Source organism: Canis lupus, chromosome 5 (assembly GCF_003254725.2).
Source record: "Canis lupus dingo isolate Sandy chromosome 5, ASM325472v2, whole genome shotgun sequence".
NCBI classification, from domain to species: domain Eukaryota; kingdom Metazoa; phylum Chordata; class Mammalia; order Carnivora; family Canidae; genus Canis; species Canis lupus.
Window position 1 is genome coordinate 21410863 of NC_064247.1, and position 14204 is coordinate 21425066.

At 37.3% G+C, this 14204-nt stretch overlaps 1 protein-coding gene across 1 annotated transcript in view; it reads right to left on the minus strand.

Moving 5' to 3' along the window:
- Positions 1 to 14204, minus strand: part of SIK2 (salt inducible kinase 2) — a 126294-nt gene that overhangs the window by 33562 nt on the left and 78528 nt on the right. Inside the window, exon 4 of the mRNA XM_025465571.3 lies at positions 8811 to 8972. Within this exon, the coding sequence (XP_025321356.1) occupies positions 8811 to 8972 (162 nt within the window). The remainder of the gene's footprint in view (positions 1 to 8810; positions 8973 to 14204) is intronic.

The following is a 14204-nucleotide window of genomic DNA, read 5'->3' on the forward strand; positions in this document are numbered from 1 at the left end:
CCAATTTCCCCTAATGCTAACATTTCTTATAACTATATTAGTAAAATTATCAAACCTAAGAAAGTAACACTGACTCAGTACTATTAACTAAACCGTGTACCTTATTCAGACAGCACCAGTTTTGCACAAGTGTGCCCTCTCAGTTCTGGATTCCACAATGCATTTAGTGGTTGGGCCTCCTTAGGCTTCTCCAATTTATAACTGTCCTTTGGGTCTTCCCTTACCACGAACTGCAGAGGTCACATATTTTGTCCCTCAGTCTGGTTTTGCCTGGTGTTTTCTCATGACTGGATTAAGATGATGGATTTTGGGGAGAACATCAAGAGGTGAGGTGCTCTTCTCACTGCAGTGTTATCAGGAGATGCATGGTAGTTTGTCTAATTATGGAGTGGGGGGTTAACCCTGATCTCTTGATTAAGGTGCTTTCTGCTGGGTTTCCCCATTATAAAGTTATGATTTTCCCCCTTATAATTAAAAATATATTAGAGAAGATACAGCGGGACTCTACAGATCCTGTTTATCAAACTTTCCACCCATCAATTTAGCATTCATTGGTAGATCTTGATTACAGCAACGATTATTGTAATGTTCTAACAGTGAATTTTCATTCTCCCCATTTGTCTACACTTATTAAGAAGCTAAATCAGGCTGGCTTCAGTATCCTTTCAACATGCCCTCTCCTCTTTCTAAAATTTCATTTTAAGTATTTCCTTATCTCTGGCACCAGAAGAAGTTCCAGGCTCATTTTCTATTTTCCCTTTCCCAGCTCTGGAATCAACCACTTTTCCAAGGATTCCTGGTTCATTTTCATAGGAATGGTATTTTAGAAACCAAAACTAGGACCTAGATGTACTCATTGCAGCTGGGATGTCACTGTTTCTCGGCCCTGTCAGCATAGAGAGTTAGGAAATACATGTATGAACACTAAAATATATGTATATACCCCTTCCCATATTTAGTCTTGGACCTTTCTATATGTATATGTATTTTAAAAACCCCATGAATTTATACTGATACTTTTCACTCCAATCCAGGGTTCAGTTTAGAGTTATTTTGATACTATTTTTATTCATACATGATTGAGCAACTCTGACAAAATTTTGAAGATATAAAAAGCTTCTTACCTCTACAGTAATTTGTCATTTGTGTGGGGAGTAACTGAATTCGCCCTCATAACACACCTTGAGTTTGTCAGATCAATCATGATTTTCAACATCCTTAAACATAGTAGGAAAAAAGCACATCTTTCTCAAAGAATCTCTTAATTTTAAGAAAGTTCAATGTGAAATCCTAAGAAGTTTTAGAAATAAATGACAAGTAGTCCTTCACCATGGTCTAAGAGTTAAAACCAAATCCAAAAACATTTGTCATGCTTACACAGGATCAGGTGTTAACTAGTTGGTATTTTTAAAATATATTATTTCATTTAATTGTAATGACAGGTCCATGAGATGTGACTGTCCTTGTCTTCAAACAAGGTAATTGAAGCTCAAAATGGTTAAATGACTTGCCCAAATATCAATAGCTATGAGTGGCTTAGCCAATATTCAAATACAGATTATTAAAACTACAAGCTAGGTGTTTTTTCTGTTTCGTTTTCTACTGTATCACAGATGTTCCAAGAATGTCACTAGCCAGAGAAGTTTAATTCAACTCAAAGTTGGAGGTAAGGCTGCCATAAACCTAGGAAAAATCTTTTGCATTAGTAGAGAGATTTTCTAATTTATCTCTCTGCCAGCAGAACTTGACAAATGAAGACTTTCTCTTCTCTGCACTATCAGATGCTATGTCAACAGCCTCCCTCATAAATGAATGGAAATAATTGTTTACAAAGTAAATGTCAGAAAGATATGCCTACATTCACATTAAGAATCCATATTCTTTTTAAGAATGCACAATGTGTTGAATAGGGCAAAAAATCTTGTACTTTCATGTGAGATGATACATGCCCACAGCCCTACAACACTAAGGCACGTTCTCCAAGAGTTTTACTCTTAACTATGGTTTTGAGATTTCCTAATATATCCATATTTTCTCACCTGGTTTCTGTGTGGTTTAAAATGTCTACAGAAGAGAGGGTTTGGAGTAGATTGTTTAACCACAGAATTGATTCAATTACTGCTAACCAACTCTCATGGAAACGAACTTGGCCTTCAAAAGCTGAGTCCTCTAATTATGTCTTACCTAACTAACTGGTAACAGACTATGGATATATTTGAAAACAGTACTAGAACTGCTATTGTTATGTGTTTTGTATTTTGAGAGCAACTGATTGACCTGTATCTTACTGACAACAAATGCCAATTATTATTACTGTCATCACTAACTTACATAAGTTACCTGTGCCCAAATATCATTAGTGAAGGGCCAATGTTTTCGGAATAGCAGGACCTTGCACAGAATAAAAAAGCTGATCCTGATGATTATTGTCTGATGGGAACCAAGCACAAAAGAATTCTGTTGTGCCTGCTGGAATGAAATAGATCAAACATTAGCAGTCATACAGACCACCTGGACAACCTGCTAAAAAGCAGATTCTGATTCAGCAGGTCTAAGGTTAGGCTTGATATTTTGCACTTCTAACAAGTGGCAAAGTGATGCTCATGCTGTTGGTTCCCAGATCACTCTTCAAGTAGCCAGGAAACAGAACAAAACAAAGGTTGTGAAATGTATATAGAAGATGTTAAACAGTCTGTCACTGTCTACTGTTATAAAATGTTTACTAATTATTAAATGCTTTTAGGATTTTCATTTAAATGACATAAAGACTAAACAGAAGAAATCATTAAGTAAACTAACTTTTTCCGAAAAGTAAAAAAAAAACCACTGAAAACCAGTCTTTGAGCTAAGAAAAAGTAAATGACTTCTAGGAATCAACACCACCAAGCCAATTTTAAATCTCCAGCAGTGTGTTATAATGTCTAATTTATAATTAAAAAAATTCTCCTACAGAGCAGCAGATGGCTTTAGGGTTAATTTTATCCTTGTTTCTAAAATTACCAGTAGAATTCAGATATCCAGTCTCGCTGGAGAGATACACCTCTTCTGTAATTATTATAATAGGAGCACAGAAGACAATTATGAGGAAATGAAAGCTGACAAATGAAGGCAGGACAGCAGTAGAGACTAAGTTGACACATGAGGTGAACGGCACACAGGTCGGCCAGCACCGATGTCACCGCATGCTTTGCTGCCCACCAGCAAGAAAAGGCCAGCTGCACAGCTTCTTTCCAAATGTCAGTTACTCCCTCTGCACCTGACAGGAGGGCAACAAGAATGGTCACCACAGTTGAGATGAAATGTGAACCCACTGACCAGTGTGAGACATCAATTTGTTCAATGAGGGAGTTCAATGAGCTAAGAAGCAAATAAATGGTCTTCCTTAGCCCCAAATGGAGTGGAGAGCAGAGAGGGAGAAGAAGAGAGGAAAAACAAACAAAACAAAACAAAACTCAACAAAACCCTCTGAGCCATTTTCCACAGTCCAGGCTTACTGTGCTGCTCATGCTGGGTGGGCTTGGCGGATAAAGAGGAGGTCCCACTGTGCTTGATGATGCAGAGCTCTTTCTGCATAATACCAGTGGCAAGAGGATAGCAAATAGAAGACTTTTATTCAATATTTTACTAATAAAACCTACCTCAGCCTCCCCAGTCTTTTTTGATCCCAGGGCCCAAAACTGTAATTATATAATTATATATACAGAAACCCTGCCTCAAGGTCTTCTTGGGGAACAGGAAGGTCGTTAGAAGCAATAATGAGAGATGATGGGTTACTCCAAGGTCATGGGTCAATTCAGAAAGGAAGTATCCCTCTGGGGCTAGAGACAAGTAGCTCATGATGTACAGATCAGATCCATGAGGCTATTATACAGCACTAATTACATTTAAGGTCCCTCTCAGAAAAAAAAAAAGAATTAATTCATATCAAGTAGAGACAATTTAGAATACAAATGATAAACTTGTCTGGTTCCTCTGAGATTTTTATTAATAAGGCTTTAAGGCCTTGGTAATTAAAAAAACATGGTAGTAGGGGTTAGATGGCTATCAAAATTTTCAGGACTTGTTTTTACATGGAATCAGTTATACATTGAATACAAATAATAGCTACCTTTTACTGACTGTTTACATGGTGCCAGGAACTTTAATTAACAATTTATTTAACAGACACTTAAATAGCATTAACTGTGTACTGGGCACTGTTCTAAGTACTTTGCAAATATTAACTAGCAACCACAGTGAGATACGAACTTCTATCATTCCCTCTTCACAGATAAGGAAACTGAGGATGGAGACACTAGGTAATGTGTCCAAGGTCACCCATCTAGTAAGTGGCAGAATCATAATTCAGAGCCAGGTAGTCTGGTTCTAGAGACCATACTCTTACCTACTAGCCCCATCTCTAACATCATCATTAATCCCTGCAGTATTCTGGAGAAACAGATTAATCTCAGCTTAATATATATATGGAAACATAGGCTCAGTGAGCTTAAATAATCAGCCCAAGGTCATACAACCATTAAGTGGCACAGCCAGAGCTTCCACCAACACTGTCTCATATCATACTCCACATTCTTTATGTAGAAGCCTTGTTTGAATTGTGATATTTTTCGAAAACTTCCAAGTAGCGCATACATTTTTATCTTTAAATATTTATTATAAACATTTCAGATTAGGAAAGGTGAAGAATAAAATTAAATGTCCTGCATTTCTTTATTCTCAACTTGATGTCTGAATAGTCATAGCCACAACAGCTAGGACGAAACAGTACCACAACTACTACAACTACTAAGCGCGCCAATATTTCTTTGCATTCTGCCTCATATTTTGCAAAGGCCGGAGGTCTCATCATTGAGGCAATGGACACACATGGGTATGGATGGATCTATGGCTCATCGTGTCTGAAGTCTCTACCCACTGGAGAAGCATAAATTAGAAACTGAGTTCAAAGCTATGTTTCTGTATTTATTAAAATAAACCACATTTGATACTTCTACCCAATTTTGTCTTTTTTTTTTTTAAGATTTTATTTATTTATTCATGATAGAGAGAGAGAGAGGCAGAGACACAGGCAAATGGGAGAAGCAGGTTCATCCTGGGAGCCCGATGCAGGACTCGATCCCGGGACTCCAGGGTCACGCCCCGGGCCAAACGCAGGCGCCAAACCACTGAGCCACCCAGGGATCCCCTCAATTTTCTGTCTTAAGAACCAAGACAAATATTGTAATTTACACCTAGTTTTGGTTTGCACTTTCTCTTCCATTTCAACATATAAGATGGCTAAAACAGTTCATTTATTCAACCCATTTAGCAATTAAAGAGATCTTCATAAGAAGAATAAGCAAAGTATAATTTGAGAGAATAATTTTGCATTTTATTCTGAGTTCTTGCAAGTTTTTCATGGAGTTCCATCTTTCCTACATGTGTTGGAATTCTTTAAAATTCAAGAAGAATCCTCAGAAATCACAAGATGATGTTTTTAAAGGAAAGCAGGACTATAAAAAAGTTATAAAATCTATGGATAAAAATAAACAGCCTGGAGAGATTCTTTAAGTGCACAGAAACATATATAATGAACTTCTGATGGCATGTGAAATTCTTCATGCTGTGGCTCTGCCTACCTGTCCAGGCTCTTTCCCTATCATTTGTCACTGGCCCTTATGTCTCACTGGCTCTGGCCCACAGCTTCCCTATACAATACGAGTTCTCTTATTGGGATGAGCACTGGGTGTTATACTATGTGTTGCCAAAATGAATTTAAATAAAAAAAACTTTTTTTTTTTTTTTTTTTTTAAATGAGTTCTCTGGCCTGCTCACCTTTGTCCATGCTGATCTACCTGCTTGGAGCTGCCATCCCTACCTTACATCCCCTTTGCTTCCCCTGCCTCATCCCACAACAAATGCCTTCTTAACCAAGTCTCAATCATTTCCCTGGTTCTTCCAGGAAGAGTTGGTTTTTCTCCCAGCCTCATGGCCTTTATGACAATTATCTTCTTGTGTTATATTTAGTTAAAGCTCTGGTTCTGGATTAACTCCTTGAGGTGAGAGCAAAGTTGAACTTTTTTGTACTGTTGTGATTTTTGTCTTGAAATATTTCAATCTCCAGGACTTATCCTAGGGGCCTAGGAGAGTAAGCAATAAACAGTCACTAAAATTTGGGATCAATGGTGGTGAGAATGACAGAAAAAAAAATGTAGAAAGGGGATATTTGAGTGCTAGGTATACTGTGTGTGCATGCGTGCACATGCATGTGTGCAAATGCACACCCATGTGTGTATTCATTTGTGAGGTATGGAATGAATGACACTAAATGCATAAATACTAAATGATAAAACCCCAAATTCAGTTACTGAAGTGAATAACCCTTGAGGAAAAAGTGACCAATAATGCTTGGAAACTCAGAATCTGTGCTTCCTGGGGTCAAAGAGACTAAACTGTGAATACCATATAATGACATTAGAAATACTGAGTTATATACCTATCTATATTATATGCCAAAGTTGTAGGAAATATATTATAGCCAGGCAAAACTTGGTTATAACCTTAAAGGAGTATTCTGTATATTTTGTTTTCAAGTTTCTCTGGTGTTCTACTTTGACATTTTCTTTTGAGATGTTAGTGACAGAGCACTCTAATTTCTATAGCATATGACTCACACTGCTAACCTTTCTATGCCTAAAAGGACTCTGAGAACTCTTTGGAAATATTGTTTTTGTGAATTTTTTGTTCTAGTGATAAAAGAATATGAAAGTGAAGCAGGGTTTCCTCTTTCTTTCTACAGAGTTAAGGACTTCAAAACAACAAGAGCCTTCACTGAAGAGGACAACTTGAGGGCAGCAGATGCTTTTAAGAAGTAAACCAAAAATCCCAGTAAAGTGCACTCCTGAAGAATGGCAAACAGGAGTGAGATGAAGGAGACCAACAGAAGGATCAAAAAGAAGGGAAAAAAAACACAAAGGGGAGAAGTGAACACACATAAGAAACTATGGAAACACCAATACTGTGGATTATTATTTTCAAAACAAAAAAAAACAAATCAACACAAATGTTTATGTATATAATGAGAATTTAACAGATTAACTTAAAAACACTGTCTTGTTCAGGCAATCCCATTAGAAAAAAAAAGTCATAGCCTGCAGAATGGAAAATCCATTACTTCCCTGAACCATATGTAACATTGGCATTTAAAATTAATTATTAAAATTAAAGTAAAAGTTAAAGTAAGTAAAAATTAATTATTTGCTTTCCCTCAAATGCCCAGGGCAAAAACTAATTGGAAATGGCACAGAAATAAACCAGTTACATGCATATATCAGAGGCTTTTAACTTCCATTTTATGACACCATGCAGCAGACCAAGGCCACTGTTTTGTCTCCAAGCTTAAGAGTCCAATGAGTATCCAACCTAGCTAGTCAGCAAATAATTTCTTGGTCAGCTCCTCTTATCTGGATATTCCTCTGTTCCTCTTTAACAATCCTAGAATAAAAGACCACCACTGGCAACCTTGCTAAGCTTTTGCTTCAAGTCTCTTATCTTCTTCAATACCTGAACTGAAATCAGTCTCCCTCCCATACCTACACCCTCTGTTGCTGCTTGTCTAACCCAGAGCCACATTTTCCTAACTGGACTACTGCCTTAGGTTTCTTATTAATCTTCCTGTCTTCAATCTTATGCACACCTCCTACCCATCTTCACTCTGCTGCCAGAAAGAGACCTTCACATCCCACATACAAATCTCATCACAGGACCCAGTCCCACCTTCACTCCCATCCCACCCTACAATTTTCAATAGGCTGCGTTCCCTGTTACCAACAGAATCAACTCTGAAATCTCCTTCATGGAGTTCAAGATCCTTCACATTCTGCTCTTCGCCTACCTGTTCCTCCTGGTTGATTCCTTGTGCCTACAGATTTTACATTTCCCCAATATTGAGCTACAGTCCCACACCAATCTCAATCTCTTTCCCCTATACCTGTGGTATTTACACAGTTTGCCTGTGTGTAGTATCCTACTTCTGTTTATCTTCCTGGCAAGCTTCTAATGCCTCTCTTGGGCCTAAGTTCAAATAGTTACTTCTCTGTGAAGCCTCCCTGACTTCTCAGGCTGACTGTTGTTCCTTTGCCTAGATTTCTATAGCAGTTTATACATACATTTTTGGGTAACATATTGTATTTTAATTATTTTATCTCCCCACTAGACTTTTACAATTAGAGGATTTGTATCCCCAGTATACCTAGCATAGCACAGTATTTATTAATACACACATAAATATTTATTGAATTTTTGACCATCTAGATAAAGAAACTTGGATTATAAGCTATAAAACTTTTTACAATTGTGAAAGCTGTAGGAGAAAAACTAGTAAAATAATCTCTACCTTTAACCTCCATGTCAGAGCTCAAAACCTTATTGTATGAAAACAAAGCATGTGACTTTTATGACTGTCTTTTATCTGGCTGTGACCTCTCTGCAGCAATCAGCCATGACCAGGAGAGCAGGGCAAGGCACCAGCAACCTGGGCTGCTCCTCTGGTCAGGCTGTCAGTCTTCTAGCTCACGCACACACTCAGATAAACGGACCTCCTCCAGCAGAGCACACCAACGGACCTGGCCACCATACCCCAGTCCAGCCACTGTGTACACTAATGATGAACATATTTCTCTTACTTTTCATTACACACAGAACTATCAGTAAAACACACTTTGAGAAAGCCTGATGTCACTGGTAGATATGTTCCTGAACCTCTGCCCACACACACATCCAATACACTGGTTTGCGTCTGGTAACATCAGAGCCGAGTGTGTCCCACCTACCTGCTAGCTTGATGTTCATGTTGCTATCCAGCAGGAGATTTTCAGCCTTGAGATCACGGTGCACAATCTTCCGACCATGACAATAATCAACAGCAGACAGGATTTGCCAGAATTTGCGCCTGGCCTCAGACTCATTTAACCGGCCATGGTTAGCAAGGTAGTCTATAAAAAAAAGAGAATTTAGGATTATTCACCAAAACCAACCAACCAACAAAAAATCCCCACTATCAGTAGGCAGAATTTTTTCTCCTCCAAAAGCTATCTTTTTATTTATTTTACTGTATTAGTTGCAGGTGTACAATACAGTAATTCAACAATTCCATGTATTACTTAGTGCTCATCAAGGTAAGTGTACTCTTAATCTGCTTCATCTATTCAAGTGCTTTTTATAAATAAATAAGAGTGAATGTTCAAGTAACATACTGTTTTCCAAGTTCCTTGCTTTGAGAAAACTAATTCCAATCATATTTTACTGGAGTCAGATACATGGAGAGAGCCCAAGACCAGATGATAGCAAGTAGCATATTCACCTTAAAATTCACAATCCTTTTTTTTTTTATGCCTAAGCACTATCTCTATTCTTCTGTATACAAGTTTATCAAATATTTTTCCTAACCATATTTAAAAAATAAAATTAATGTACAAAAAACACCCCATGAATCTATTTTCAAACATCCCATCAAAGGATACCTTTTTTTTTATGTTTTTATTTTTATTTTTTTGGATATCTTTCTTTTAAATAGTCATTTCATGGAGTTATTACAGAAGCCTCCTGTTACATAAGATATAGTGGTCTCTGGAAGTAGTTTAAATAATTCACACCCTGTTTTGTCTGGTGGAGCACTTCTGATTTACCTAAGACTTGTTCTCTAAATCAAACATGATAGCCATGTTCTCTAAGCAAATATACTTTGCCAGATACATTAGCTATCTTTGTACAATGTTATAATCTCTACTAAAGCAGTTTACCTGAAAGTTAATTCTGCATATGTTTACATGAACTCAATAAAATGAAACATTATAGCTCATTCAAGTTTCCACTGAAGATCTAAAAGGCCTCTGAAATGATCTTTTGAGGGAGAGAGAGGGTCAGCATAAATCTTGAAAGGCTTTTCTAAAATTTAAGATTATTTTCCCAACTTAGGAACTATATGGGTGAATCAATATTCAGTCATTTTCATATGTTTTCTGCTCTAGGCTATGTAGTTTATTGATATTTAGATTCCATGGCTTTGACTCATGACATCCTCAATATTTATTATAAGATCAACATTTGTATAGCACTTTACAGTTTATAAGGCATGTTTGTATCACTGAATCTCTCTTCATCTTCCTAAAAGCCCTCTATGATAACTATTATTCTAATTTTCATTTTATAGATGAGGAAACTGAAGATCAGAGGGATTACATATCTTGGCTGAATTCATACAACTGGTAAGTGAATGGCTAATCTGGAATCTTTGAGTTTTAAAAAACTGTATTAAGCTTCTTTACTAGACTCCTGCTGAAATCCAAACTATCCTTCAAACCCTGCTCAAATGCCACCTTGCCCTTAAACAGTTCATCACTTCAAGTAGAAGTAATCATTACTCTGAGCTCCTTATCACTGACAACACATTGGTTCACATTGCAGTTACCTGAATATATCTTATAAATATCTCCAAGTATGTATGTGTTTGGGTGGACACACACACACACACACACACACAGAGTCCTAATTCTAACACACTGTGTGTTAGAAAATAAGATACCTTCACTTAAGCTTTCTGACAACAGGGGCAGTATCATTCTCTTCTGTGCTCCCCACACTGCTTTAGTACCATGCACAAAACATCAGAGGCACAGATTTTATTAAATATTTAGCTGATTAAGGTTCGGTCATAGTATCATCAACCATTATATAATAAGGAATGTTAGTACTATGCTCTACATGTTAAAGGCTTTAAATGTAAGCAGACAGACCTAAATGTGTCTAGAACCATAAAATCCTATAAGTGAGTCTGTAATTTCTCTGACATCAGCTATAGCCAAAACAAAACAACCCCAAACCAGAATTAGGCCTAGACCCATAAATACAGAGAACAAACTGATGGTTGCCACAGGAGACGGGGGTGTAGGGTGGGCAGGATGGTTCAAGGGGAAGGGGAGATACAGGCTAAAATGAGTAAGTCACAGGAATAAGCAGAGGATAAGGAATTTAGTCAATGATACTATAATAGTGATGTAATGGGAGACAGTAGCTACACTCTTGGAGAACACAGCATAATGTATAAACTTGCCAAATCACTAAGTTGTACACCTGAAACTAATGTAATAATGTGTGTCAACTGTACTCTAAAAAAAAATGTGAGCATTTTGTATATGCTTCTTCATCTGCTATGATCACAAATTGAGATGATCAGCTGGCACACCTTGACAGAGCACACATAACAGCCATTCAAAATTCTACAGGGAAAAAAGTTTTCACTTAAGAACAGATACATAGACTTTTCAGTTAAAATATTCAGACTCAGAGTGACAATGTACTTTCCGTTCATAAGAGTAAACCAGTCTCATTTCTATACTGAGTGAATGGGGAAATCCATAACAAAAGGGTTAGCCCCCTGGGCAATTACAATTTACCAAGGGAAATGCAATGTGTTTTCTGTATGGGATTATCTCTTGGCTAGTTAGTGTTATCTCCGCTGAAATTCCACACCAAGTACTACTTAAGCTCCATCTCTAAAGAGACAACTTTTTCATAGACAAATGACTTCTCCAGAGAGACAAAATTTCTTTCTGTTGAAAATGCTGAGTCAATGTGAGTTAATGGGAAAAATTTTTGTGATTTTTGGCAACACAGAGAAACCCAATGTGAACAAATATAAGTATATGGGGGGAAACAACAACAAACTGTTGCCTACAAAATGAGTCCTGGGAAGCACAAGAGAATCTGTGGAGTATAGACTGTTTTTGGAAGTGATCAGTCCAAATTAATACTACCCTAGCCAAGGGGGGGAGGAAAAAAGCTTTGAAGCCTGGCAGAAAGGGTACTGTCTGGGAAGAAAACAACGACGACGATGAAAAAAGCATGGTATGCCTGAACCTAAAATTACCATATAAAGCCAGAATCACATGACAATAAATATATAATACACTATGAGAAAAATGAGGGGATCCTTGGGTGGCTCAGCGGTTTGGCACCTGCCTTTGGCCCAGGGCGTGATCCTGAAGTCCTGGGATCGAGTCCCACATCAGGCTCCCAGCATGGAGCTTGCTTCTCCCTCTGCCTGTGTCTCTGCCTCTCTTTCTCTCTCTGATATACATAAATAAAATCTTTAAAAAAAAAGAAAAAAGAAAAGAAAAATGATAGCATCCACATTCCAGAGATTAAGAGATTGCCTATTTAAAGAAGTTGGTATGTTCACTCCTTAAGTGAACCTTCCTCATTTTGTATGATTTCTGCAGTGTGGGCATCCCTGAAAACTACACCATCTGCTAAGAAATCAGTAACAGAAGTAACTGAGGTAATAACATGTGGCTGAAATAACATCTGTGTAGGTATACTTCATCATTCTCTGAGAGGGGTATGTTCTCAATCCATGCTACAGTTAATACACAGGTCCTCAAGGTAGCATGCAAGAAGCACACTCATGTTTCACATGAAAAATTTAATAATTATGGTAACAGAACAAACGAGTGTAACAGCAGTTCTCCACACTAATTGCCTGTCTGTGTATTTTTGATGTATACGGTTTAAAAAATTGCTTTCTTCCTATGTTTACATTTGCTCTAATAAGTGAAATGTAATCTTGTTGACTTTAATAACAAAAATTTTTAAGGTTGTATTTTGTATGTCTTTTCCTCCCATTTTGCTTTGATGGTAATTGACTTTTATTGTATTTTACAAAAATCAGGGTCTGTGACAAATTGGACGATTAAAAAAATTGGTCTTTCGATACTGATAATTTGAGAAATACTGGTAAATACAAGTAAATAGGCAATTACAATTACAACAACTATGATAAAGGCTAGCATAGGAATAAATAAATATATCCTAATAAAAACTTTTTTTCTTTTTAAATTTTCTTTTTTTTTTTTTTTTTTTTTTAAATTTTATTTATTTATTTATGATAGTCACATAGAGAGAGAGAGAGAGGCAGAGACAGGCAGAGGGAGAAGCAGGCTCCATGCACCGGAAGCCCGATGTGGGACTCGATCCCGGGTCTCCAGGATCGTGCCCTGGGCCAAAGGCAGGCGCCAAACCGCTGCGCCACCCAGGGATCCCCTCTTTTTAAATTTTCTATTTTTTATTATGAAAATTTCAAACATACATGAAAGTAGAGAAAACAGTATAATGAAGCCCCAGATTTAGGAGTTATCAACATTTTGCCATACTTGCTTCTTTTATCTTTGTTTTGTAACGTAAAGCAAATGTTGGCATCATTTTATCATCATTTTGTTTGTTTCACCCTAAATACTTTTGCATGTAAAAAAAACCAAAACATTTTCTTACATTATAATACCACCACACCTAACTAACAATTTCAATTTCTTAATATCTAATTCACAGTCTGAATTCAAGTCTCCTTAGTTGGCTTACTGGAATCAGGATCCAAACAAGATGTACATTTTTCTTTCTTTTCTTTTCTTTTCTTTTTTTTAAGAGAGGGAGAGGGAGAAAGAATCTTAAGCAGGCTTCATGCCCAGCACAGAGTCTGACTTGAGGCTCAATCTTACAACCCTGAGATCAGGACCTGAGCTGAAACCAAGAGTTGGGACATTTAAACCGACTGAGCCACCCAGGTGCCCTAGATGTGATTCTGTATTTGCTTATTTTGTCTTTGGAATTCTTTTTTCTCTAGCACAGTCCTCCTCCCTCCCTCTCCTTTACCTAGGCCACTGACTTGCTGAAGAAACTAGGTTAGTTGTCCTACATTCCTGATTTGTTTTTCGCTTCCTCATGATATTGCTTAACTTATTCTATCTCCTATATTTCCAATAATTTAGAGTTCAATTATAAAGAGAATAGACTCAAGTTTAATTTTTTTGGAGAGCGGCAAGAATATGTCATAGGTGCATCAGCTTGGAGGAATACAACATCTGATTCTCTTACTTCTAGGAGTGCTAAGATTGTCATTGAGTTCTGGGGGGTGATAGCTTGATCCTTTGATTAAAGATTCTCATCTCTTTTTCCTAATATGGTTCTTAAGCTCCAGGGTACATAAGAACCCTCAGAAGTCTTGTTCAAACAGATTGCTGGAGTCTATCTCTAGAGTCTCTGACACAGCAGGTGCTGGAAAGGGCCCAAGAATTTATGTAGTTTTCACAAGTATCCAGGTGATGCTTAAGATACTGGAACAGGGGCTGCACTTGGATAACCACAGCACAAATTTTAGTGTTCACGGTCGGTTG